This window comes from Mustela lutreola, chromosome 16, assembly GCF_030435805.1.
Source record: "Mustela lutreola isolate mMusLut2 chromosome 16, mMusLut2.pri, whole genome shotgun sequence".
NCBI classification, from domain to species: domain Eukaryota; kingdom Metazoa; phylum Chordata; class Mammalia; order Carnivora; family Mustelidae; genus Mustela; species Mustela lutreola.
Window position 1 is genome coordinate 17,770,797 of NC_081305.1, and position 25,691 is coordinate 17,796,487.

The 25,691-nt window shown below is 51.9% G+C and overlaps 1 protein-coding gene across 1 annotated transcript; it reads right to left on the reverse strand.

Moving 5' to 3' along the window:
• Positions 1-25,534, reverse strand: PSKH1 (protein serine kinase H1). Its single transcript, XM_059153284.1, has 3 exons — positions 25,396-25,534; positions 14,393-15,419; positions 1-2,225 (listed from the first exon to the last, which is right to left on the reverse strand). The coding sequence occupies exons 2-3, from the start codon at positions 15,347-15,349 to the stop codon at positions 1,908-1,910; spliced, it is 1,275 nt and encodes a 424-aa protein (XP_059009267.1). The 5' UTR covers positions 15,350-15,419; positions 25,396-25,534; the 3' UTR covers positions 1-1,907.
• Positions 25,535-25,691: the final 157 nt, after the last annotated feature.

Consider the following 25,691-nt stretch of genomic DNA (forward strand, 5'->3'; position numbering starts at 1 on the left):
GGGAGGGCGGCCTTCCCTGGGGAGGGCAGCCTGTTTATTGAGTACAAAGGATACATTTACAACCGGAGTACACAAAATAAATAACTGCACATTCTCCAGCCACGGTCCATGGCATAAAGGCCCAGGTGGGCCTATCAAAGGCCCAAGTCTCCAAATGCCCTCTGTCTTACCCTTAGGACCAGGCCGACCTTGGACAAGAGAGGAAATAAATCCCTAGGGCTTCAGGCCCCCGAGACACTTGGGAAAATAGGGGAAATTCTGAGGCCACAGAACCTTGGCTCTCTGTTGCCTTGTGCCACAAGCACTGGGTACAAGAGAAGATGTATAAGGCACAATTCGCTTGGCCCAGAATGGTCTCTTTGGTTTTCTTTCTGACTGGAGGTGGCACATGCAGAAAGAGGAGGGCCTGGCCCAAGGCTACCCACTGGGAGAAACAGTGAGGGCCAATCCCTCCCTGCTGGCAGAAGCCCTGCAGTCAAGCTAAGGCTAAAGCTGGGCCCCAGCTCCTTCCTACCCACTGAACACAGCTGTGGAGGAAGGGGCCTTGGGTTCCAGCCTGGTTTGGGGTGGGGTGGTACAGAGGAGGCTCTATGAGAGGCACCATGAGTGACATGGGGATGGTCTGGCTCACGCCTCTGGGAAAGCAGCCACCAATTCCACCCACCTCCTGCAGGGGCTCCCTCCAGCCTGAGATTCAGCAGAGCCCAAGCTGGAAGGGTAATGCTGTGAAAGGAAAGAGGAACAGGCTGGACCAGCCAAGGCCAGCTGTGAGAAGGCCAGGGCCCCAGACACTCAGGGTTCAGAGACAGGTCACACAGTTTGGCTAAGTTCCAACTGGAGCTGCGCAGCAGCTCAGCAGAAGGGAAGGGCTGAGCAGCCTGGGACCTCTCCTCAATACAGCAGCTCCTTCCCAGTTTCTCTAGAGGACGAAGGATAAGCACATGGTCAGTCCTAGGCTGCCCATACTCATGTCAGACACTAGATGGCGCCTTCACGCAGATGTGAGGCAGGAACAGCAGAGCCTGAAGGGAAGGGGGGCAATGGGCAGTACCAAGGGTGGAACCAGGCTGACACTGGAATCAATGGGGCCGTCCCTGGGAAGCCCCTGGTATCTGCCTTGGCCCTGGTGCCCCCATTCCCCAGGTAGCAGCAGTGGGGCTCCCTTTAATCCCCCACAGTTGAGAAGGAGGCACCTAGGGAATAGAAAGGGCATCCAAGGGGGAGAGAAGTGTAGAGTGGGCTCTGCAAAGAAGGCACTGAGAGCAGTAGGCTGGTGGGCAGGAGGTCTCTCATTGGCAGAGAGAGGCTGGAGCCTGGAGAAGCCTGCTACCAACATGGCCACATAGTTCAGAAGACCCAAGGACCATGCCATGGCCCCACCACCAGAGGTTCTAGCCAGTCCTGGGGCCAGGACAGGTCCCTAGAGGCACCACGAACGAAGGCAGACCTTGGGTGGGAGGTGGGAGACTGTTTGGACTTAGCCAGGGGCTGAGAGTCCAGCTAAGGCACAAGCTTTGTGCCTCCCTAGGCCCCTCACTGGGGCACAGATCAGGATGCAATGGAATGTGGGGGGCCAGAAAAGGTTCAGTGAAGAGGGTTTCAGAAGTGACTGTCCCAAAGAGTCCTGGGACCTCAGGATACCCTCTGCCTGGCACTTCACACCTTTTGGTCTTGGGGAAGAGCCAAGGGAAGGCCACGTCCAGCCGCTTCCCCAACCTCTAGCAGAGCAGTTGCCCACCAAAAAGAGCACTGGTGCCAGGCCAGGCTCCTCATTCACAGGGCTCACAGCCCCCTAGGCTCCCTCCACTCTGTCATACCAGGTTCAGGCCCAGGATGAGGACGGGGGGCTGCTGAAGGGACACGGAAGGGGCTGGGGCCGTGTCACGCCGGCACCGCAGCCGGGTGGCTCAGCCATTGTACTGCTGCTGGTAGCGCAGGTTGAGCTCCCGCAGTTCCCGCTCCCGCACTCGGCGTGACTTGTTGGAACGTGTAGAGCGGCTGGAACGCGTGGACTGGGCCGATTTGGTGCTCTGGCAGCGTGAGGAAGCACGTTTGAGGAGATTCTGGGAGATGGAGCGGTGCAGATTCTTCATGGATGAAGAGGCTGCCATGCTCACCACCCATGGGTGCCTCAGGGCCTGCAGTGCAGTCATGCGGGCGCCGGGGTCCACTGTCAGCAGGCGGTCAATGAAGTCCTTGGCCAGATTGGACACACTGGGCCAGGGCTAGAGGCCAAGAACAGACATTAGAATGAGAGCACTCAACATTGGCTCTCCCCATCCTGATGAGGCTACCACCATGGCACTGAGAACCGTCCAGCATTCCTGCACTCTCCCTCTGGAGAAAAGCCCTGCCTGGCTCCTCCCAAGTCTCTCCCTCTTACCCAACATTGGCTTAGGCCACCAAGCAGAGGCTGTTCTGAGTAAGGAGTCCGCACGACAAATAGAAGGAAATGTTCCTCTCCCCAAGCAGCCAACTTCTAAGTGCCCTGGAGTCAAAGCCTGGCTCAGGAAGGTGGCCCCCGTCAAGATGCCCCACCTACCCCAGGATTACTGTGAGTTCAGGGGGATTTAAAGAGAATGACCCAAACTTTCCACTATACTCTAGGCCAGACTTAAGCTCCCAACCCAGGATGTCCATACCAGGCCACTTAACAGGCAACTTCCTAGTCTTCAAAGAGAGGACCCACCCTCCCTGATTGACCAAGAGGCGATGGATGACTAGGGTATTCCCCTCATCAACCTCTGCCTCTCAGCTATGGGGAGAAAAGGAAATAATTCAAGGCAACTAGATTTCTCTATCTGCTGAGAGGGTAGGGGGCTCTTGAGGGACAGGCGGGACCAGGTGACCTTTCCAGTCTTTATGACCTCTTGGAGCCACACAGGAGGGCCTGGCGGTGCTCTACACAGCCTCATTTTGGTACCTTGTGTCCTTGGGGAGACACTGCACAAAGCCTGCTCTGCTACATGCCCCCGTGACTGCCTTATCTCAGCCACACACCAAGCAGCTGTCTGTCCCAGGGCCTCAATCTGGACAGCTTGTATGGACATTCACCTGGCTGACTCCTTAGGTTCTCAGGGTAAAGGACACTTACTCAGACTTCTCTTAGCCCCCAGAGCTAAGTAATGATTCCAGTGATTGCAAGTTGATTGTTCGTTCCCATTAGACCATGCAAAGCTGGATGAGCCCCCGTGCCTGGTGCCAGGAATAGAGAGGCCCTCAAGCCCCTCTGCTGGAGGAGGGCAGACACAGTACCACTCTGTGTCCCTGTCTTCTGGGGACACTGTGCCATGGGCTCTGATATTCCCAAAGGGTGGGTGGCTAGGACCTTCGTTGAGCCTGCTGTGGAAGGTTTGGCTGGGACATCAAAGACACCATCACCCTCCTTCCCGCCAAATGAGGTCTGCCTGTTCCACCCAAAGATACCCTTCACCTTGGGGAATGCCTGAACTCACTCTCTGAGGGATTCAGGAGTATCGCAGAGCCCGCATTCAGGGCAGCTGTGCATCCCTTTAGCAGTCACACTTAACACACTTAACACTGACTACTGCTACCCCCAATTCAGCTTCCTTTTTTTTTTTTTTTTTTTTAAGATTTTATACACTTTTTTAACAGAAAGAGAGAGAGAGACTGAGCACAAGCAGGGGGAGCAGCAGAGGAAGAGAGAGGAACCTGATGTCAGACTCGACCCAGGACCCTGGGATCATGACCTGAGCTGAAGGCAGACACTCAACTGACTGAGCCATCCAGACACACCACTTCAGCTTCCCTGACCTCCAATTCCCTGACCCCCAGTGCCCTTCTCCACTATATGCCGGGGACAGAGGGGGGCTCCAAGGAGAACACTCTTCTGGAGTCCTGAGGAAGGAGTGGGGCTAGTTGCAGATGTAGCTTTTTGGAAGGCAAATCTCAACTTTCACTAAACTGAACTGGTAGAAAACGACAGACCACCTTCCCAGACAGCCACCAAACAGGGGCTGCTCCCAGTGACTCCTGGGGAGATTATGATCTTCAGGAGGAGTGCACTCAGGGCCTTGGGACATGCAGCCAGGGAAACCCATGAGTACCTTGCTGAGAGTAATGAGGGGGCACAGAGGGGCAGACAGCGCTCCCCCATACACCCAGAGCCCAGGGCTCCGGTACTGAGGCTAACATACAGCGGGACTGGACTAGACAGCTGCCACAGTGGGCTTCGGCTCACAGCTCAAGAAAGCCTTGTGGCTTACTGCTGCCCCCTGAACACAAGAAGCCACTGTGAGGGGCCAGTCAATCTAAACCACAGACACTCACTGTAACCCTTCACTCACTTAGAAGAGATGGAAAGGCGCAGCATAATGGGACCATTGATGGACAGAGCAAAACCTAGAAGGTGAGCAGGCTGGGTCCTGAGAATACCTGTGGGGCCCTACCAGCTCTTCTGGTGAGAAAGAAGAAAAAGGGCAATTACTGGGAAACACAGCGCAGCTCAGTCCGGCCGCTTGGTGGGCCAGCCCGAAGACAGAGCGGGCAGTGCAGGAGAGCCAAACAGAACTGGCACATGGGTTCTGCCCCTGCCCTTGGTCCAGCCAAGACAGAAGAGAGGCAACTCCTCTGCAGACTGCAGCATAAACAATGGCAAAGCTGGACTCACAAGCCAGGATGGAGCAGAGGCACCCCTGCTTCACATCCACACCCAGTCAGATGAATGGCCTCTGCAGACTGGATCCCTTGTCCAGGGAGATCTTCAATGGGCCTCTCACCAGCCCTTTCCTGGCGCCGTAAGCACATCCATTCCCAGAGCGGCAGAGGCTCACACCAGGCATCAACCCCTGCTGCTCACCGAGCGGCCAGCCAGTTAACGACAAAGTGAGCCAGACTGATCTGCGCCTTCTGCTCCCCCAGATGCCTACCTCACCAGTTATGGGGTACACGCAGCTGTGTGCAGAATGCTGACGAACTCATTTGTCTGAGGGCCAGCCCCGCCCGCTACGGCAGGCCCTAGCTCTCCTCATCTCTGAAGAGCTGTGAGCAGCTGGGCCAGGTGAGACCCCCAAGCCAACATGACTTGAGCCATCCTGACGTGAGAAGCAGGCTGTGGCGACGGCACCCCGCCTAACCCTTACACACTGAGGAACTAGCAGCAAGAAGGCAGGCGGGCCAAACACAGCAAAGTGGTCCTCCACCCAGCCCACCGACAGCGAGACAGGGGCTCAGAACGCTCGTCAGAATGCCCCCTGGGGGCCCTGCCAAGTCCTCCAACAGCATGCAGCATGGAAATGCAAGGCTTTCCACACTCACCCACACTCAGGGCCATGCTTCTGGCCAAGTCCAATTTCGTATGTCCTAAGAAAGTATTCGACACCCGCAGACCAACCCATCAGCATCCCCAACATGTGTGGGCCTCTGGAGCCCCATGAGTATGTCTGTCAGCCTATGACTGACTAGCTGGGTAGCATTCTGGGCATGAGAAAAAGAATAATGATAAACAGTTAAGTCTTTCAGCTTCCACAGCTCTAGCTTCTGGCTCTGGATAAAGAACAGAACTCTCACCTCAGGAAACTGGGAGCCAAGTCAGGGACACATGGGAGGCTCAAGTGGCTGACAGAAGGGAGAGGCTCCAGGTACCACCTGACTAGTCTCCCAGAGGCTTCTGCCTGTTTCTGGGCTGACACAGAACACAGGGCATGGAAGGGAACATTAAATGCCTGTCTGCCTTGCCTCAACTCAGTTTTCCCTCTGCTGTGGGATCAGAGGACAACTTCAATACCCAGGGTGAAGGCCTACACCCTCCTTTCCACGAGCCTCTTCTGAGCTGTGTGGGTGAAGGGCTGGGCCCCATCCTGAAAGGACAAGGAGAGGCTGTGCGAGGAGAGACATCACTTCTACCCTCTTTCTGACCATCAAGTTGGCTCTCATTTTCCCTAGTCTGTAGCCCCCAGAATCCTTAGCTTCTTGTAGTTAGGGTACCTACTTTTCTTTTTTTTAACTAAGCCGTAGGCCCAGTGTGGGTCCCAACGTGGGGCTGGAACTCACGAACTCTTGAAACTCAAGAGTTTCGGGTTCTACTGACTGAACCAGGCAGGCGCCCCCAGAGTACCTATTCTGGATGTTGGAATAGCAGAGAGGCCAGAAGTGGGTTCGGAACTCTCCCAGAGCACTTCCTAGCAATGTCACCCTCCTCATCCCCCGCTTCTGAGCAACCAGTCACTCCTCAGCAGCAGAATCCAACCTTCTCTTCAAAGGGAGGCACCAAATCACCAAGGGCTTTCTACTCCAGCTCAGAGGATGAATTTCCCTATTCCCTGGCCCCCTTTACTTGCTCTAGCTCTAATGTCACAAGGGCCTGGAAAGGATACTTCCCAAGTCTCTACCAGAAGTCTTGCCTAGAGCCCAGGGGCTAAGGGAACGAAGGATGGAGCCAGCTCTTTGGCCTAGGCTACCGAGAGAGAAGCAGCTGCTTCTTTCCAGCAGCAAACCCAGTTCACAGGACTTGCCCTAGACTCCCTCTGGCAGGCAGGTCTGGCCACTCTCAAGTGAGGAGAGAGAAAGTCCCAGTTTCTCCTTTGGATGATATTTGAGTGACAAATTAAAGCATCAGGCTGCAAGCCTAGAGAAATGCTTCTAGGTCTACCTTCCCTATAGACCTTGGAGGAGACAAGCCTCCTCACTTTTAATATGAAGGAGCCAAATACAATGGATCCTAAGTGTCTGCCAGTTGCTACAGTCTTTGATTCTAAGAAGACAGTTCCCCAGCTTTCTTCCTCACTTGGCCGCACATGAGGAACAAAAGCACAGCATCTAACATTTAAGTGGCCTGGACCTCTTGACCTCTATGGGTTCTTTTCTAGCCCATGAAGACTCTGGGGAAGGTTCTCTGGCAAAGAAGTCAGCCACACCAAAGAGCTGCTAGGGGAAGGAAGAGAGGAAAGCAGCCTGGGCTTTGCTCCCATGACTCAGTCTTCCCTCAGCTTTGTCTCAAGATGTATTTTCAGACCCAGCATTCCCACCCTCAAGGGCCTCCTTCCTGTACTTACGTGGGCCTGAACGAGAGCAGAGCAAAGAACATGTTTCTGGGAAATGGAACTTGGGGTTTACTCAGGAGAGCAGAACTATCAATATGACAGGAACAGCACACTCAGACATGGCCCACGAGGCAAAGGGTTTTAAAAAATTCAGCAGAGCTGGACACCGTGTGGCAGTGGAGCCAGCAATCCCTTCCTCTGGTCAGGACACTCACCATCCTGGTGCCTGAGCTTCCAGACCAGAAAGAACCCACCACCCTGCACCTGGAGGGGATGGATGGGGGCTGAGCGGTAGGAAAGAGGACCTAAGGGGAGAGAGCCTGAGGAGAGAAAAAGAAGGAAGATAATAGAATGTTTTTTTTTTTTTTTAAGATTTTATTTATTCATTTGACAGACAGAGATCACAAGTAGGCAGAGAGGAAGGCAGAGAGAGAGGAAGGGAAGCAGGCTCCCTGCTGAGCAGAGAGCCCAATGTGGGGCTCGATCCCAGGACCCTGAGATCATGACCTGAGCCAAAGGCAGAGGCTTTAACCCACTGAGCCACCCAGGCGCCCCAGATAATAAAGTATTAAAAAGAGGCCGATGGGGCGCCTGGGTGGCTCAGTGGGTTAAACTGCTGCCTTCGGCTCAGGTCATGATCTCAGGGTCCTGGGATCGAGTCCCACGTCGGGCTCTCTGCTCGGCAGGGAGCCTGCTTCCTCCTCTCTCTCTCTGCCTGCCTCTCTGCCTACTTGTGATCTCTGTCTGTCAAATAAATAAATAAAATCTTAAAAAAAAAAAAAAAAAAAAAGAGGCCGAGAAGGAAGATAAAAATAAAACAAGAAAAGGCACAACAACTTAAAGGTTAGTAAAGCTGCGTTCTGAAACCTGAGATGGGAAATAAAATGAACTCCTGCGCCACCTGTCCCTGCCGAGTCCACAAAGTGAAGGACAAGGACAGGAGGGAAAGACAGGGCACAACCCAAGAGTCAGGCAGGATGCTGTGTGCTCACTCTGGAGTCAGGGGCATGTTGGCAACCAGTGTCGGCAACTCAGTAATGTCTACTTTTAACGCTGTCTTGGAACAGCCCTGGGCGGTTCTGGATTTCGGAGCCTGCTGCAGAGTGGTCTCTTTTCCCTCCACTCACGGATTCTGCTGAGGCCAAGCTAGTTCTTTAAAAAAAACAAAAAAACAAAAAAAAAAACTGCAAAAACCAAAAACCAAAAACCTTTCTCCCATTCTAATTTCTGAGACAGTCTGGAGCCCTGGTGGCTCTTACCTGCATGTCATCCTCACAGAAGCCTGTGTCCCGGCTACACAGGACTGGGCTCAGGGCACCTATGTGGTCAACATGGGATGGCAGGATGAGTGAAGAGATGAGCCTGCCAGGCCACACCGGAGCAAAGCTCCGGTCTGGACCCCACACTTTCACTGTGGAGACAAACTGAGACAGACAAACTGAGGCCAGGCAGGCATGGACAAGAAGGGGACCTTGGGGCGCCTGGGTGGCTCAGCTGTTAAGCGTCTGCCTTCGGATCAGATCATGATCCCAGGGTTCTGGGATTGTACCCCGGACTGGTCTCCCTGCTCAGTCTAGGAGTCTGCTTTTCCCTCTCCCACTCCCCGTGCCTGTGTTCCTCCCTGTCTCTCTCTCTCTGTCAAATAAATAAATAAAATCTTTAATAAAAAGAAAGGAAGGAAGGAAGGAAGGAAGGAAAGGGACCTTGTGCTATGGGAGAAACTGACCAAGGAAGGGGTGTTTGGAGAGGCAGGGCCGGTGCAGACCGGTCGGATTAGGTCCCCTTTAACCATCCCATCCACCTGCGAGTCTGTTTCCACCTCAGTGGGGGTAGGAGGGGATGGGCGTGGGAGGCCATCAGCGGATTTAACGAGGTCAGACCGTGGGAGAGACAACAGCCATGGCAGCTCCCACAGGAACTCGAGAGCCTCGAAGTGACAGGGCGTGCGCGTGGGCAGAGCTACCCAGGTGGAGACACACAATGAGAAGAGCAGGAGAGGGAGGGGCTGGCACGCACACCAGGCACTGCTCTGAACACAACCCATGGTGCAGCCCTTTGCTGGAGAAGCCTGGGGGTAGAGGGGACAGCAGTGATGCGAGAAGCTCTGACCCTGGGTTAATAAGAAGCTGGAGGTGGTCAGGGCAAGGCATTTTGTTAGGAACAGCTGAGTGTGGCAATGTGGAGACACGGGCATCTGTTTCTGCCACCATAGCAGAGTACTGCGCTCTGGGGACTGTGTAACGAGGGCAGCAGTGGCAGAGGGAAGCCTAGAGGACAGGGCTCCAGGGAGCTGAGTGGCAGACCACAGGTGGCATAGGAAGGGGACGCTGCCTTTCTCCACAAAGAACCTGCCATCAGGAGGAAGCCACCCCTGCCTTCCTTCAAGAGGTGTCCAAGCACGGTGACCAGTGAGGGTCCAGAGGCCATGCCCCCTGGACCAAATCATGCCACCTCCCAGTGACCAGTCAGGGATCTGGACTGCCAGCATCTGCTCCTACAATGAAGGACAGAGACTTCTTTGTTGAATTCCTACTGAATACCAGGAGCTTTAGTGAAGTAGGGATGGTCCTTCCAGAGGGATCCCTCCTGGACAAGTATGGGGGCATCTGCTTGTCCTTGTGGGATCCTGGCACTGCACAGCACCATCACCCAGCACTTGACACCCAACAGCCACCAGCAGAGATGCAAGGAGGAAGGGCTTAGGGAGACCTCACAGGAAAGAATTCTAAATCAATTCAGAATCAATCAGCTTTTGAGACAGACATGGGAATCCACCCACTTACTCTGGGAGCAGGAGGCAGCAAGAGAAGACTGAGGAGCTAACGGTCCGTCACAGCCCCCATCCACTGGCGGTGGGAACGTGAGGCTGTTAAAGGCGCCCAGCGGGATCCAAGCATGAGCCTGGAAACATGCCACCTGCCTCCCCTGCATTCCATCTGCTGCCTGTACACCATGTCCAGTCTCCAGCTCCCCCACATCCCTGGGGAAGTCCTCCCCATGGCTCTGAGTCAAGGTCCTCTCCCTACTCAGCTGGCCGCTCCCAACCAGGGCAGATGAACCGGGCTGCCTGACCACGCCCTCACAGGTGCTGACCCCCTTCACCTAGAAAGCAACAGGACACAGAACATCCTCTGCACCTTCCTTTATCTTCAACATCCCAAGGCAGAATGACAAGTGTTAGGATCACTTTAAGTGGGGAAGTAAATGTGATCTCTGGCTCTGGGCGCTCACCCTGTGGCAGGGCTATCAGAACTACAAGACGGTCCAATTCCCTGCCCCTGAGCTCTCGCCCCGTGGCGCCCTGTGGACAGCTGGTCAGGCTGCAGCCCAGAGCCCCAACCCTGGAAAGCCACCTCTCACCAATACAATCCCTCAGGCGGTGGCAGATTGTCCCTGCAGGTGGCCTTCCTCTTTCACCAAGATTCTGTCCCTTGCCTGGCAGCACTCGCTCTCCTGAGCAAGGCACCATGAGAATCTGTGCCCAAGCCCATCCATTCCCAGTGCAGTGGCCCGGGCTTGCCCACAGCTCAGAGACAGCCCCAGCAGATGGTGACAATTAAAGGCTGCTAAATCCCCCCCCCCCGGGGGCAGCAAAGCTGCTGATGGCTCCACTCTGCCATCAATCCCACAAGAGCCTCTTCATCTGTCCTGCTTCTGGGAATAGAACTCTTGACAAAAGCAATGGCATTAGGCCGGCAACATCACATTTCATGGGCTCCAAGTCAGTGGGACCGTAACAGACCTCCGGGTATGGGTCTTACAGAAATGACTCACCTTCGGTGTCACTCCTTCAGAAATAACTGCTCCAGCCCTCCTGGAATCTCTCATGACAAGAAGCTCCCTCTCTCAGTGTGGCTCTTTGTGTCTTTAGATTGCTCTCCCACTCACAGAGGCCTTCCTCACCTCTGACCAACAAGGGTCTCTCCACCACTTCCAACACGACCCTGGCTTGGTCCTCTCCACTCCGGCCACCAGGGAAAATGCAGATTTCCCTTTGTAATATCATCTGTCACAGCCTTTTCCTTCCCAGCACTCCCTCCTCTTTCAAGATCCCAAAGCTGCTCCTAGCAGGTCTGGCGAGCAGACCACTAACCACCTCTCCAGCAGGCTCTCCACTTCCTCCTGGAGCCCAGCCCCCAGAAGAGAACACTCCCAGCCAGCAGGGCCACGCCTGTCTGCCCGCCAGCCGCTCACTTTTGCATCCTTTCCTAAGACATCACCAACAACTCGGGTGCTTCCCTCAGAAGCCGAGAGAAAGTATCAGGAACATATGTTGATACACAAGCTGTCCTCAAGGGCCTTACAGGCCTGAGAGGAGAGATGTCCACAGACAGCAGCCCAAGACTGTGCTGCAGCAAGGACTCCAGCAACACGCTAAGGCATGTATGTCTGGGAACACAGACTGTGGCGATGGAGAGTTCAAGAATTGTGACACCAAGATGGCCTAGATTCAAATCCCAGGCCTGTCAGGCTCTTAGCTATGAAACCCCGGACAGGTTACTTAACCTCATGAGCCTCAGTTTCCTCATCTGTAAAATGGGGGCATGACACCCACCTGGCAGCACTGTTGTAGAGAGTAAACATGCTGGATACAGAACCCTTAGCCCTGTGTCTGGTACTACACAGTGGTCACCACTATTCTAAATGGAAGCCATCTTTGAACTGAACCTTTCACGGCTGGTCAAATTTATAAGGCCGATGCTGGGAGCAAGTGAAAAGCCTGAGCGACAGCTTAGTATGGGGAGAGAACAGAGCAAACATCTCGGGCCTGTGGGGTGTAGGAAATGGGGCAGAGAGCGGGGCCAGGGCTAGGGGTTGGAGCATCTACAGTGTCAGGACTGTGGGGCAGGAGCCAGGTACTTGGTGTACTTCCCTCCACCACTGGGACCCACCTCGGGATGTGAAGGCAGGAGCCTACACCCTGTCTGGACCCAAGGGCAGCCGCTCCAGTGAGTCCTCTCTCACTCTGCCCTCAGAAGCGGATGCTCCTGCAGAGCTGCAGGATGATTCGGTCACCAGACCTCTTCCAAACAGCACGTGGAGCCCACTCTCAGGAATCTCCGGTCCGCCTCAAACAGCCCCAGGAGAGCCAGTTCCTTCACCCCCAAATCATACTACTCCAACGGACCCCCATCAGTCTTTTTCCTGTGAGTCTTCCACAACACGTTCTGCTGCATTCCTGCTTCACTATCAAGAACCCACAGGCCTCGAACCCACCTGAGGCTTCCAATCCCCAAGGAGCCTCTGGCACTACAGAGCCAATAACGAACACTGACAACAAACACCAGGCCTGGCCCAGCCTCAGCAACCTGGGCTCCATTACTTCCAGTCTCCTGTTTATTCTGAGCATAGTCAGCAGCGTCCCTTTCTCTGAGCCTCCTCCTTCTCAAGGCCCACCTCCTGTAGAAAGCCTTCTTCTATTCAAGTCCACAGAAACCACTGAGCCTGACAGGGAATTGCACAGACATAGGCCTCAGGAAACAAGTCCATTGGACGGGGCCTAGTATACACGAGACACCACTCTGGGAGTGTCAGCGGCAGGAAAAGTGCCCCTAGAAAGGCACTAACTGCCATGGGACTTCCTGTTAGGTGAGGAATACACACTTCCAAACCTTGCTGAGCTCAAAGTGGGTGGTCCTTGATTTGCAGAAGTCAGATCAAAACACCACCCTTTAACATGACATGCTCTCATATAGGTTCCCTGGAAGGGCCCTGGTCACTTGGATGGTCTTCAGAAGGACAAATGACCATCACCCAGAAGAAGACAGATGGCTGGATTGAGGGTGGGGAGAGGGCACAGCCCAAAGAAAGGGGACCAGCCGGGATGCACGGGTGGCTCAGTTGGTTAACCTTCTGCCTTCAGCTCAGGTCATGAGCCCAGGGTCCTGGGACTGAGTCCTGCATCGGGCTCCTTACTCAGCAGGGAGCCTGCTTCTCCCTCTGCTTCTCCCCCCATGCCTGCTCGTTCTCTCTCTGACAAATAAATAATAAAATCTTAAAAAAAAAAAAAAAACGGGGGGCACCTGCGGGGAACACTGTGGGGAGCACTCTGCAGGGGGCCCTCGGGGAGGGGTCCTCGCTGCCTTGGCAGAAACCTGCTGGCCTGCAAAGCTTACTTCACCTCCCGTTTAAGCTGCCACACATTCTGTGACTCACCAGCCTCCTGAGCCCACCACTAGGCTCATAGCACCTGCTGTTGCCTATGGTCAGCCTCATCACCCCCAGTGAGCGTCCTGCCTAAGGACCAACCAGCTTTTCCTTCTTGCGTGCCTTCTTTCAGCTCCCAGCAGTGCTGAAACCTGACCGATTTTCTCAGGTATCAGAACAATCCGCGGATCCAAAACACAAACTGATGGCCTGCTGGTTGAACGTGGCCTGCAGGTAACTATTCGTGGGCACACAAGGTATTACTTAAATATGTAAATGGAATTCCAACATTTTAAGATCAAACTTTCTGGCTTTTCTTTAAAAAAACTGGAATGTCTAGGTACAGAGGATCCTCTGGGCTGTGTGGCAAAACTGGGCAGAGATGAGCAGCAATGGCGCCTTTCAACGGGGCATGGTCACTCTAGCTTGTCCCAGGCGCTTCGGAGCAGCTACTGCAGCACCCTCGGCCCACATGCTCTATCCCACCTCTGAGCCCACCTGCAGTTGTGGGGGCCCCTGTGCAGGCAGACAGCTCCCCAAGTGCCAGTGCCCGCGTCTCCCTGCTTCCTTGCCTGAAGACTTTTTTCAGCACTGGCTGGCATTCAGGACAGCCCTGAAGGGCCAGGGATTTAATGCCCCTCCCCCCAAAGAAATTCGCAACTCTTACAGGAGTCAGTGGATTAAAACCCACCCACATTCGGGGTGCCTGGGTGGCTCAGTGGGTTAAAGCCTCTGCTCTCCGCTCAGGTCATGATCCCAGAGTCAGGCTCTCTGTTCAGCGGGGAGCCTGCTTCCCTTCCTCTTTCTGCCTGCCTCTCTGCCTATTTGCAATCTCTGTCTGTCAAATAAATAAATAAAATCTTTAAAAAAAATAAAAATAAAACCCACCCACCTTCTTGTCCCTCAGTGGTACACTTTTGAGGCATGTGCCACGTGATTATTCACAGGGTCCCCAGCGGGAGTTCCAGCGGCCCACAGTGGCAGTCCACTCCTCCAGAGGACCTTTACTGGCTTCCTCCCTTTCTGCCTCACTTTCCTACCCTTTGCCTGTGCTTCCTGGACTCCTATCCCAATTACATTATCTGCTTCCAGGTCACAGGGCTCACTTTTGGGGACACCCTACTAGTTTCGCGTTATCATTTTTTACATGACCCGCCTGACCCCATGAACATGGCTCTCAGAGCACATCCCCCTGTCAAGCACTACTGGGGGCCCCACCCATCCCTGCAGCAGGGCAGACTCACCTCCCCAGAGTAGCTGTACTTGCCCCTGAGGATCTGCCGGTACAGCCTGGTGCGGTTGTCATCCTCAAAGGGCATAGTGCCACTGAGCAGGATGTAGGCAATGACCCCCAGTGCCCACATGTCCACGGAATTGGTGTAGGGCTTGCGGACCAGGACCTCAGGAGCAATGTACTCGGGTGTGCCGCACGTGGTCTTCATCAAGCAGTCGTCACCCTTCTTGCGGGCACTGGCCAGGCCGAAGTCAGTGATAATGATCTTGGAGTCAGTGCCTGGGTGGTAGTAGAGCAGATTCTCCGGCTTGAGGTCTCGGTGTGTGATGCCCAGCGCGTGCAGGTACCGGACACCGTCCAGCACCATCTGCAGCACCCGCGTGGCGTCGCGCTCAGTGAAAGAGCCCTTGGCGATGATGCGGTCGAAGAGCTCCCCGCCAGTGGCCAGCTCCATCACCATGTACACGCGCTCCTGCGTCTCGAACACCTCCACCAGCTGGATGATGTTGGCATGACGCACCCGGCGCAGCACGCGCAATTCTGACTCACATACCTCCCGCCCTTCCCGGTACTTGGTCTCGATCATCTTGATGGCATAGGGCTGCCGGGTCGCCCGGTGCTCCACACGGACCACTCGGCTGAAGCTGCCTCTGCCGATGAGGGCTTTGATGTCATACTTGGCTGTCACACGTGGGTCAAACTTAGCCCTGTACTTAGCCACCCTGGCCCTGCGTGGTGGTTCTGAGGGAGGCTCTGTGTGGCTGCTAATGGGGGCCCCAGAGCAGGGGTTTGCACACTGACTGGCTGCTGGGAAGCCAGCTTTGAGAGCACCAACGCTGTCAACCTCTGTGATGAAATGCTTGTGCACATCCTTCTTAATGCCACTGAAGGGCTCCACCTTCTTGACGAGGTCCAGCTGGACATCCTTTGGCGGCTCAGGAAGGACCTTGCTTGTCCCACAGCCCATCACGGACACGGGGGCATCCTCTCCAGCGAGGTTGGCAGGACCTGCTCTGCAGGCAGTGCCCCGTCTACACCTATGCACACGGAAGAAAGGGCAAGTCAGCATAGCCAGGGATATCTTGGAAAGGATACCAGCCATCCTCCTCATCCCCTCTCCCTTGCCCCTCAATAAATGCAGCTGAAGACCTGACCCTAATATGATTCCCTAGAAGGGAGGATGGTGTTGGCCCCTGAGGCTTGCTGAAGGGTCCAGATGAAAGGCTGGATCTGAGCTCCATGGTGGTTTTTTGGTTTGTTTTTTGTTTTTTTAAGATTTTATTCATTCATTTGGAAAGAGAGAGCAGGGGTACAAGCAGGGGAAGCTACTGGCAGAGGGAGAAGCAGGCACTCCACTGAGCAAGGAGCCTGATGGGGGACTTGATCCCAGGACTCTAGGATCATGACCTGAGACAAAAGTGGGCAGAGCTTAACCAACTGAGCCACTCAGGCCTCCCTGAGTTCCATGGTCTTGACTTACATCTCCCTGGATCTGATTCCTGTGCTGCCTTCTAACCCCAAGCGAGGGGCAGGAACATGCACCAGGCTCAGCTGTCACTGCCCCCACCTTCCTCCCTACTCTGCCTGGGTCCCTTATCCTAGTTGAATTTCAATGTTTTTTTAAATGTTAAAATCATTCCTCTTATTATTCTGACTCATCTTTTCTGAAACGGGGGTGTAGAATGTTGGAGGCCTGATCTCCAACACTATCACCCACCAGGGCTCAGAAAGCCATTTCTCCAAGATGCCCCTCATGGATCCTTCCCAGCCCTCTAGGGCTCCTGCAGGGGTTGACTGCTTCCTACAACTACTGCCAATACTACCATCCCTGCCACGGTTCTCTGCCTTAACTCTACTCTTTCCTAGACAGTTCCCATTACTTTGCTGATGCACCATCTTCATCTGGCAGTTTAACACCCTGTTCCAGGGTCTTCCACTTCCCGGCTCACCACACAGACGCCAAAATCGTGTGCCGAAATGCCACACAATTCCTGAGCAGGCTGAAATCAACCCCAGTGAACTTAGGACCACAAACCTTGGCACACTGCCACCAGGTAGCCACCAAACTAGTCAGGGCTTCATTCAAGAGACAAAGGGGACCCTGAGCTCAGAAAGGACGCTAACAGTTTTATCTCGATGTGACTCAGCCTGTGGATTAGGGTCCTCTGCTTCCTTGGGATGATAGTCCAAGAGCTCCTCCATTTGCTTCCCAGACAAGTTCCAACCATGAAAACTATGGTTGGTGGGGCCTTCATAAGGTGAAGTGCCGAGGTCCTTCTTTCCAGAAGTCACTTCTACCCTGGCCATCCTTCTCTAAATCTTTCTGAGAGGCCCATGGGTGAAAGGAGAGAGCTGAGAATTTCCTACTGGTTATGACATATAGAATTAGGGGTAAAATTATCAATTCAGATCAAACATTTATTAAACACTGTAAAGAGGGAAAAAAAAAAACAGCTTTTTTCCTTCCTGTGTAAGGAAATAAAGTTCTTCCATACTGTGTATTTCTTCACTCTATGTCTCTCCTTTACCTTCACAGAGAACACTTCTTTTGTTTTTTTTTTAAGTTTTTTTTTTTTTTAAAGTAATCTCTATACCCAACACAGGGCTCAAACTCACAACCCCAAGATCAAGAGTCACACACTCCACCGACTGGAGCCAGCCAGGCGCCCCAAGAACATTTCACTTCTGATACCTCTAGTCACATGTATGGTGAGTCCTCATACCAAGCATTCTGTAATGGCAGGCAGATGTCCTATATGTAACTCGGTTCTGACAATGTCTACCCAAAAATATCATCAGACACCACAGATTAAGGGCTCAGTCCCCTAAGACTGCTCCTTCCCTCAAGCATACTTCAGTGGTCACAAGCCTGGGTTATCACCTGTGCTTCTGACCAACCAGCCATAGATTGGGGTCCCAACAATCCCCTCCTTGAGTTTCTTAACTCCCAGATCTCAGGGAAACATTTACACTCACCAGTTTATAAAAAGATACATGTGAACATTCAGATGGAAGAAATGCACAGGGCAGGCCAGGCATGTGGGAAGGGGCACCGAGCTCCCTTGCTTTCTCTGGGTGCCCCACTCTCCCAGGACTCCCATGTATTCACCGACTCAGAAGCTCCCCAAACACCCTATTGTTGGGATTTTATGGAGACTTCATCATATGGTCACGACTGATCATTAACTCCATTTTGGGCCCTACTCCCTTCTCAAGTGAAGAGAAGGCAGAGCTGAAAATTCCAAGCTTCTAATCAGGCCTTGAGTCTTTCTGGTGATCAGCTTCCATCTAGGAGTCACCTGGGAGCCCATTCAGAGTCATCTCATTAGAACAAAAGACACTCCTGGAGCACCTGGGTGGCTCAGTGGGTTAAAGCCTCTGCCTTCGGCTCAGGTCATGATCCCAGGTCCTGGGATCGAGCCCCACATCGGGCTCTCTCCTCAGCCGGGAGCCTGCTTCCTCCTCTTTCTCTGCCTGCCTCTCTGCTTACTTGTATTCTCTGTCAGTCAAATAAATAAATAAATAATCTTTTTAAAAAAATAAATAAATAAGAGCAAAAGACACTCCTATCATCCAAGAAATTGCAAGGGTTTCAGGAGCCGTATCAGGAACTGGGGTCAAGGCCCAAATATCAGAGCAAGAGACGCTCTTCATACTCTTATCACTTAGGAGATTACAAGGGTTTTCAGGATCCCTGTGCCAGAAACTAGGGGCAGAGATCCATATATATTTCAGTTTATCTCACAAACATCAACTAGGTGCTAGGGATAGGGGAATGAGTAAGACATGGTCCAATGCAGATTATACTTTAACACACACACACAGACACCTAAGTAAAACATGGTCACCAGGGTCAGAGTGTAAATAAAGAAAAAAAGCATAAAAACAGATCATTTCAATATAGCACGGTGTTAGGCCTGAGAAAGAACAATACATGTAGAGTGACACACGGGTTAGGGAAAGCTTCCTGGAAGTGACCCCCACACTGAATTTAAAGTAAGAATGAGTCAGGTGAGGAAAGGTGGGAATGGTGTTTCAGGCAGAGAGCAAAACACACTCAAAGATTCAGAGGCCCAGGGTGATACCTTGCACCTGATAACATGTAGTTTGGTAGTATGAAGACAGGACTGGGGGCAGGGTGGGTTGAAGTTCTGGAAGCAGCAGGAACTGAGCTGTGGAGAACACCACAAGTTAGGGTGAGGAAGCAGGACCTTCCGGTGAGGTGACCAGAGCTACAAAAGGGTTTACAAAGAGGCAATGGGTCTGTGTTTAGAAAAAAAAGTGTGAGGCAGAACTGGAGGAAGATCAAAGTAGGTTAAAAGGGCCACTGAGGAAGGTGGTGACCCAGACAGCAGGGGGGAATGCAGAGATGTCAGCAGGAAAACAGACAAGGACAGAAGGTAAGACATAAGGAGTGAAAAGGAGGGCCCCACTCTAGTCCCTCACTTGGGCTCCTGGGCTGAAGGGCTGGCAATGGAGCAGGAGGGGCAGATCCACGAAGCTGTGGGAGACTTCTGGGTGTATTGCAGTGCATGTGTAACATCTGTATGACACTAAAGTCGAAACTGACATTTAAAAAGAGTCAATGACAGAGATTCCATGGCTGACCAAGGGTGGTGCCTGGGGCCAACAGGGCAACACCTGAAACCCCCAACCCCAGCAAATGATCCCATCAAAGGCAGCAGCAGAAGACCCAGGCAGGTTTTGCTATGGCAGCTTGGAGGTCACAGAGAACCCAAAGAGGCCACCAGATTCCAGAGAGTCAAGGCCCAGATTCTAACGTGATGATACTGACCAATGTGGCTAACTCAAGGAACAAGCTCATCACTGAAACATACCCAAGACCTCAATTAGATAAAAAGGAGGAGTCGGGAGACCACAGATTAAGGGCTCAGATTTTAATCAGTATATCAACATGACTCTCGGCAGAATGAGCTATCTTCCCTCGTGTGAGGGGGGAAGATTGCTCCACCAGCACAAGGCTCTTCCCTATGTGCTGCAGTTTGCACCCAAATGCCCAGCAGATCCCACATAGTAGCTTGGGAAATCAGGTTTAAACAAAGGCATTTGGAAACAAGGTTCCTTTCTAGAGAGGCTAAAGATCAGAACTGGGAACTAGAATTCTGCATCTCTTCTTTTGGGGAAAACACAAGACTGTCAAGGCTATACAGGGCTACAGCTCAGGAAAAAAGGACAGTTCCTGGGCTAGGGTTCCTGAAGCCAAACACAGGCTCCTGATCCCCAAGCAACGTCTACCACCATCCAGAGCGAAGACAAACTGCCAGGTGACCCCACACAGCCACACAGAGGTCTTCTTCCTGGTGAGGAGGCCACACCCTAGATCCGCAAAATAAGTAACTGTTTCCAGGCATATGCACTGGGTCTTTTTGTTTAAATGTGCACATCTAGCCTGGCCCTCAAGAGAAACACTAAGGTTTACAAAAGAAAAGGCCTGACTTCTCACTTTTAACAAACAAAGCCTGCACAAGGATCTCGAGTCAGCAGTGAGAGAGCCAAGGATTATCCCTCTCTGACCTTCCTACTTCCTTCCTGGGACATAGTTTCTCCCACATTTGTTCCAATTAGAAACTCTTCCAAGACAAGCTGATGCTGGTACTCCACCTTCCCAACTGCGGAGGAGGAGTGCAGGAGAGAAGCTGCTAGCTCTGGGAAGGGGTAACAGCCGACAGCCTCCAGGCTGCTCCAGCCCCACAGCCACTCCACATGTCAATCACATCAGTTAAATTCCCGCCACTCACAGGTCAGGTGAAAAGGCAGACAGGGGGACAGGGAAGGAATCTGACAAAACTTCTGGGAATGAGGGCAGAGTATTTTCCTGCCCCTGCTCCTCTCTGTATGTCCCTAGCACAGTGACTAGGGTGTGAGAGAAGACTCAAGAGGTCATACTATGCCAGCTATCACAAGGCACCATCCCCTTCCACGACATCAATCCTAACACATCTTGCAGAAAGAACTGCAGAACTGTCTCCACTCCCTCAATTCCCAGCCTGATCCCAAGCATTCCTTGAGGAGTGCAAGCATGTTAGAGTGTGGCGGTGGGCACGAGCATTCAGCACTACTGTTCACACTACCAAATGACAGGCCAAGGAAAGTAGAAACTTGACCACGGCCACTTCAGACAGTGATGGCCAGTCAGAGTTCCTTCCATCACAGAAGAGACTCTGGAAGTGCCGGAGGCTCAGCAGAGCTCTGCCTCATCTGGTCAAGGTCTCTATCCTTCCTCCTAACACTCAGCTGATGAATCAACAAGCCTTTACGGAGGACCTTTTCTGAAGGGCTGCATTATGAAACCTCCATTCCAAGTATAGTCCAGGTCACGCTGCTCACTGCGGTACTCCAGACTGCCTCAGAACACTAGAGTTGTTAGCCCCTTGAAGAAAGAGGCCACTTCTCAGGTTTCTAGAGCTCCCTGGCACCCAGCAAAGTGCTGGGCTCAGAGCAGGCGTTCATGTTCATTACAACAAATGAAAGGTGGTCTGGCTCTTGGCTTTCTATTAGCTGCAAGTCAACAGTCCCAGAACCTCAGAAATTTTCAAGTGGCAGGAAGAGGCCATTTGGGTGATTAAACCAGAGCTGTGCTCCCTTGGTGCCTGTGTAAATGTTCTCGGTAACAAAGGAAGCTAGAGCTCTCAGGTCTGTTTGCCTTACAGACTGTTAACCGAACTCCAAGGCAAATTAGTCCACAAGCTGCCAATTTGACCCCATGGGAGAAAGAGGACAGAGGCCTAGGATGGATCCTGAAATAATTTCCTGGCCACAGAAGTCGAGTGTGTGGCTGTGTCCCAGGCAGGGGCCCATAAGCACCCTGCCCTCTCCAGTAGTGAACCCTAAGATTATTCTCCACAGAGGAGCTTTGCAACCTTTCACCTGCAAAGATCTCTGTATTGAAAGACTACCTATCAAAATGAAGTAGGCAGTAATCTCCCAGTAATCCCAGAAATAAGTACTGCTAAACAGCACTTCTAACCAGCATGAGGCAAGCAGAGACACCAGGCAAAAGAGCTTGTCACTTTACATGAAAACTCCCAAACAAGGACCTCAGCGACCTTAGAGGGAGCTATGTGAGTCTGCTTTCTGAAGCAGAGAAACAGACCCTGCATCTAGCAATTCCATTTTCAGAAATAATTCTATAAAACCATTTCCATGAGTATGCAAAGATATATTTGTAGAGGCAAGTTCATGGCAATGTTCTTTATAATAATGAAAAAATGGAAATTACCCAAATATCCATTAGTAAGGGAATAATAACATAAATTAAGATCCATTCATATAATGGAACACTCTGAAGCTATTGAAATGAATGAAGTAAATCCACATATAGTGACAAAGAAAGATACCAGTCAATTTTATTGAATGGCTTCGTGCCAGGACCCAATCCACGATGTAATAAGTAGTTGAAATAGTAGCTGAACCATACGTCCAATCAAGGGTTTAAAAAAAGACAGACATATATGTGGAAAAATATCCTGGAAAGGGAAAAGACAGACTATTGACAGTGACTGCCTCTAGGGTGTGTAAATGTGAAGGGAACAGGAGGAAGGAAGGAAGGAAGGAAAGAAAAAAGGAAGGAAAGAAGACTGAAGACTGACTTTCACTTCTCATTTCATATATTCCTGTGCTGTTGCTATTTTTTTTAATCATCACCATATATTACATTTTTAAACTTAACAAAAATATATATTGTAGAAACACAGAGACTATTATATGAATTTTTTAAAGGGTCAGAATACATACCAAATTATTAGTGTTTGTGTCTAAAGACACTGTGCATCATTCACTCCTATGTTTTAACACTAAGTATTTTTTTAAAGATTTTATTTATTTATTTGCCAGAGAGAGAGAGACAGCTGGAGAGGGAACACAAGTAGGGGAAGTGGGAGAAGAAGAAGCAGCTTCTCGCCCAAGTAGGGCGTCTGATGCGGGGCTGGATTGCAGGACCCTGGGGTTATAATCTGAGCTGAAGGCAGTCGCTTAATGACTGAGCCACCCAGGCACCTCCTAACTTTAAATATTACTTTGTAATAAAAATTATTATGACTTCTTCTTATAGTAACGTAACTCAGGACACTACTCAAGGACTCCAGCTAGGTCCCAAGCTTTATATGGTAGTAACTGGTGGGCAGAGACTCCAGCCTTACGGCTGAGAGAAGCAAGAAAGTTCAAAAGTTTGCTTTGTCCTCATTTCATCATGGCCCCAGCTCCATCTAAGACATCCCACCCACTGGCCATCCCATCATCAGAAATACAGACTCTGGCAATGTACCTGGGTTCTCCTTCCAAAATCCCAAGGTTCAACCCACAAATATTTACTGAGCTCCCGCTGTGGGCCAAGAACTCAGCCAGGAGCTGTGACAGACAAAAAGAAGCCTGCCGCAATCTCTGCTCTCAAGGAACTTATGCACAAATGGTTCCACACCAAGAGTCTCTCTTATGATGCCCCGTGAGGCCACTTCAAGACTGGCAGTCTGGAAGGAGACCCTCGAAGATAATTCCACCCTCCCCCGCCCCACCAAAATGAAAACACATTTTTCTACTTTAGCATCATATCCGACACCACGGCAACAGAAGGCTGTCCCAAGAATTAGATCAGGGATGACCTAGCCAACACAAATCCACTTAATAGTCACTGAGTAAGATTCTTGGAAGGAAAAGGAGTTCAAATAAGTAAGTCTCTCTCTAGTTCTTGATAAGCAGAATTGCTTCCGTTTCTCCAGGGCTGTACTTCCCAAATTTTTCTCTGTGCGCCCCAGGGTTGAGAGGGACAACTGTTCTGGGCTATCTGGAAGCTTAAGGCTTCAGTACTTTGGCACACCAATGCCCATTCTTATCACACAGTCGGGAAGCTCTGAAGAGGATAAATCTGCCCACATAACACACTAAAACCTGTAAGACAGAAGGCCAAACCAAAGTCTCTCATTTAACTACGAACTGTGACTGACAGAGATCCCCAGTATCTATTTCAGATTCCTTGGTAGGATCAGCAGGGGTACTCCATTCCAGGTTCTAGATCCAACTCTAGCTCAGTGTCAGAGGCCAAGAGGTTTCCTGAGAGCTGCACTTTCTCTAGCTCATTTATACATCTTAACAAGCACAGTATTTCCAATTAAACGGGGACAAAGTGCTTATGTGGCAAACCCACCCTCTAGTGAGTCAGCATTCCAAACATCTTCTAGGGGAATGACCAAGTGCAACTACCCTGAGGAGAAGCACAGTTTTGTCAGAGCTTTCCTTGATAAGCAGAAATCACCTCATATAAGGCAGCTTTCTACATGAGGCTCAGTCTGGAGAGCAAACAGGCTTCCTCAGATCGCCTTTTCACAAGGGACACACTCTGGGAAAAACAGTCATTAGTAATAACAGTGGCTTCCATTTCCTGAGTTCGAACTGCATTAAGCATCTTGTATGTACTCTCACTCCTCTGTGCAACCACACATAGTAGGCCTGATTACTGCTATTCTGGAATGAGCAAAATAGGACTCAAAGGACCTCAAAATCTCACAAACAAGAACTGAATTCAAGTCTTTCTGACTCCAAAGCCCATACTACTAACCAGCAAATCATACTGCCTTCCCAAGTATGGGCAATGAGACTACATGGCACAGCCAGCCCTTCCCACTGGACATAGAAGACACAACAGATGTCTAGTGCAATGACAAAGATGTTCAACCAGGGAGCAGAGTAAAAGTCAACTGAGGTGTTTTTTTAAAATACAGATTCCTAGCAGATTCCAGATGTTCTGAACCCAAATATCAGAGAGTGAGATTCTTGAATCTGTATCTTGAAAAACGACGCCAAGAGATTTTAAACCATCAAAGTTGACAAGGCGGCCCCACCTACCACATAAATATGTATGCATGTGCCAACAGGAGATACACATTTGCTGTCCTGTCAGATCCTGGCCCCTGACAGGGGCTCAATAATACAGTGAATCTGTTCCTAGTCGTAAACCAGCAACCTATCCCAGTCCATTCAGCTCCTACGCCAGGCACAAAGCTAGGCACTCAGATGTAGACAGGAGACCCAGACCCACCATCCCATGACACAACATGACATACTCAACAGAGTCACATGAATAAAAGTACAGAGGAGCCATGGTTACATGTGAAGCAACGGAGGGTTTTCCCTTGGAAAAGTAAATGAAATCTAAGGTGGATTTTAAAGGACAGATGTAAATTTTCCATTCTGGTGACTGGGATGGGGGTAAAGAAGACTATTACAAAATGCGTATCTAAAGTACAAGGGTATCAAAACACTGAGCACAGCGGGCTCACATGCCCTAACAACAAACTGTAAACAGAAGGCAGAAGTGCCCTGGTGTTGACTTCCAGGTTAGGCCTCTGCCAAATTATGAGAAGCCCCAAGCGCCTTGCTATGAAGCTTGGACTTCATCCTATAGGCACCAGGGATCCAGTTTCTGGTAGAGAAGGACTTAATTCAAATTTTCAGGTGGGAATTTTTAACTTCAGCAGCTTCGTGGAGAGGGAGAGGGCGTGGGGAACTGGCTTCCCCTTACAAGCTGAAGGATGATGGCTTGCGGAGCAGGCAACCCGGCTAGGCTCAAGCCTTTTCCCCAGCCTGAAAAGGAAAGCGACCAGCTGCCCCGACAACTGCTAGCGTTCAGTCGCAAAGGAGGGGTGTGAAGTAGGTGCCGGACACGAGAAGGCAGTGAGGACAACCTGCTTAGTTCACCCTGACTAGCTGAACAGCAGGCAGGTAAGCCGACCACGTCCACCAGGCCCACGCGGCCCCAGAGACGGGCTACCCAGCACAGCAGAATGTTTTGAGGCCCGTCCAGCCTCGAATACCAGGGATCCCGAGCAGCCATCGCCTGGCCTGCTCCCCAGTCTCGTAGGCCCCGGCACACCGGACTCCGGCCGAGGGCTCCAGGCTGGCCAGGAATAGGCAGGCCCAGGGCGCCAGGAAGCGACCGTGGCCGCAGGTCGTCAGCCCCTCCCGCCCGTCGGGCCGTCGCCCTGGGCCGGGCCGCCTCACCTCGCGCGGACGGCGGGGTCTTCGGCGTCTCGGCGGCTGTGTTGACCCTCTCCAGACCTCGGATAGGGTCGCCGCCGCCGTTACCGCCGCCGCCGCCATCCTCAGGCGTCAGCGTCCTGACGTCATCAGTGCGCGCGTTTTACGCCAAAACAAACCCAGGCCGCCCTTGGGGCGGGGAGGGGACGGACCTGGGCAGAGACTGGCTAAGAATTTAATCGCCGCTCCGAGCGTGGCCTGCCAATCAACGTCTTCGGGCGGGGACTTACTCTCTCCTCCCGGTGAGTTTAAGTAACCCT

Bases quoted from the DNA above. Each gene is read 5' to 3' on its own strand.
- PSKH1 (XM_059153284.1), bottom strand. From the start codon at position 15,349: ATGGGCTGTGGGACAAGCAAGGTCCTTCCTGAGCCGCCAAAGGATGTC. The intron at 2,226-14,392 runs GTGAGTCTGCCC...CTTGGCCTCTAG, and splicing joins AGTACAGCTACTCTGGGGAG to CCCTGGCCCAGTGTGTCCAA.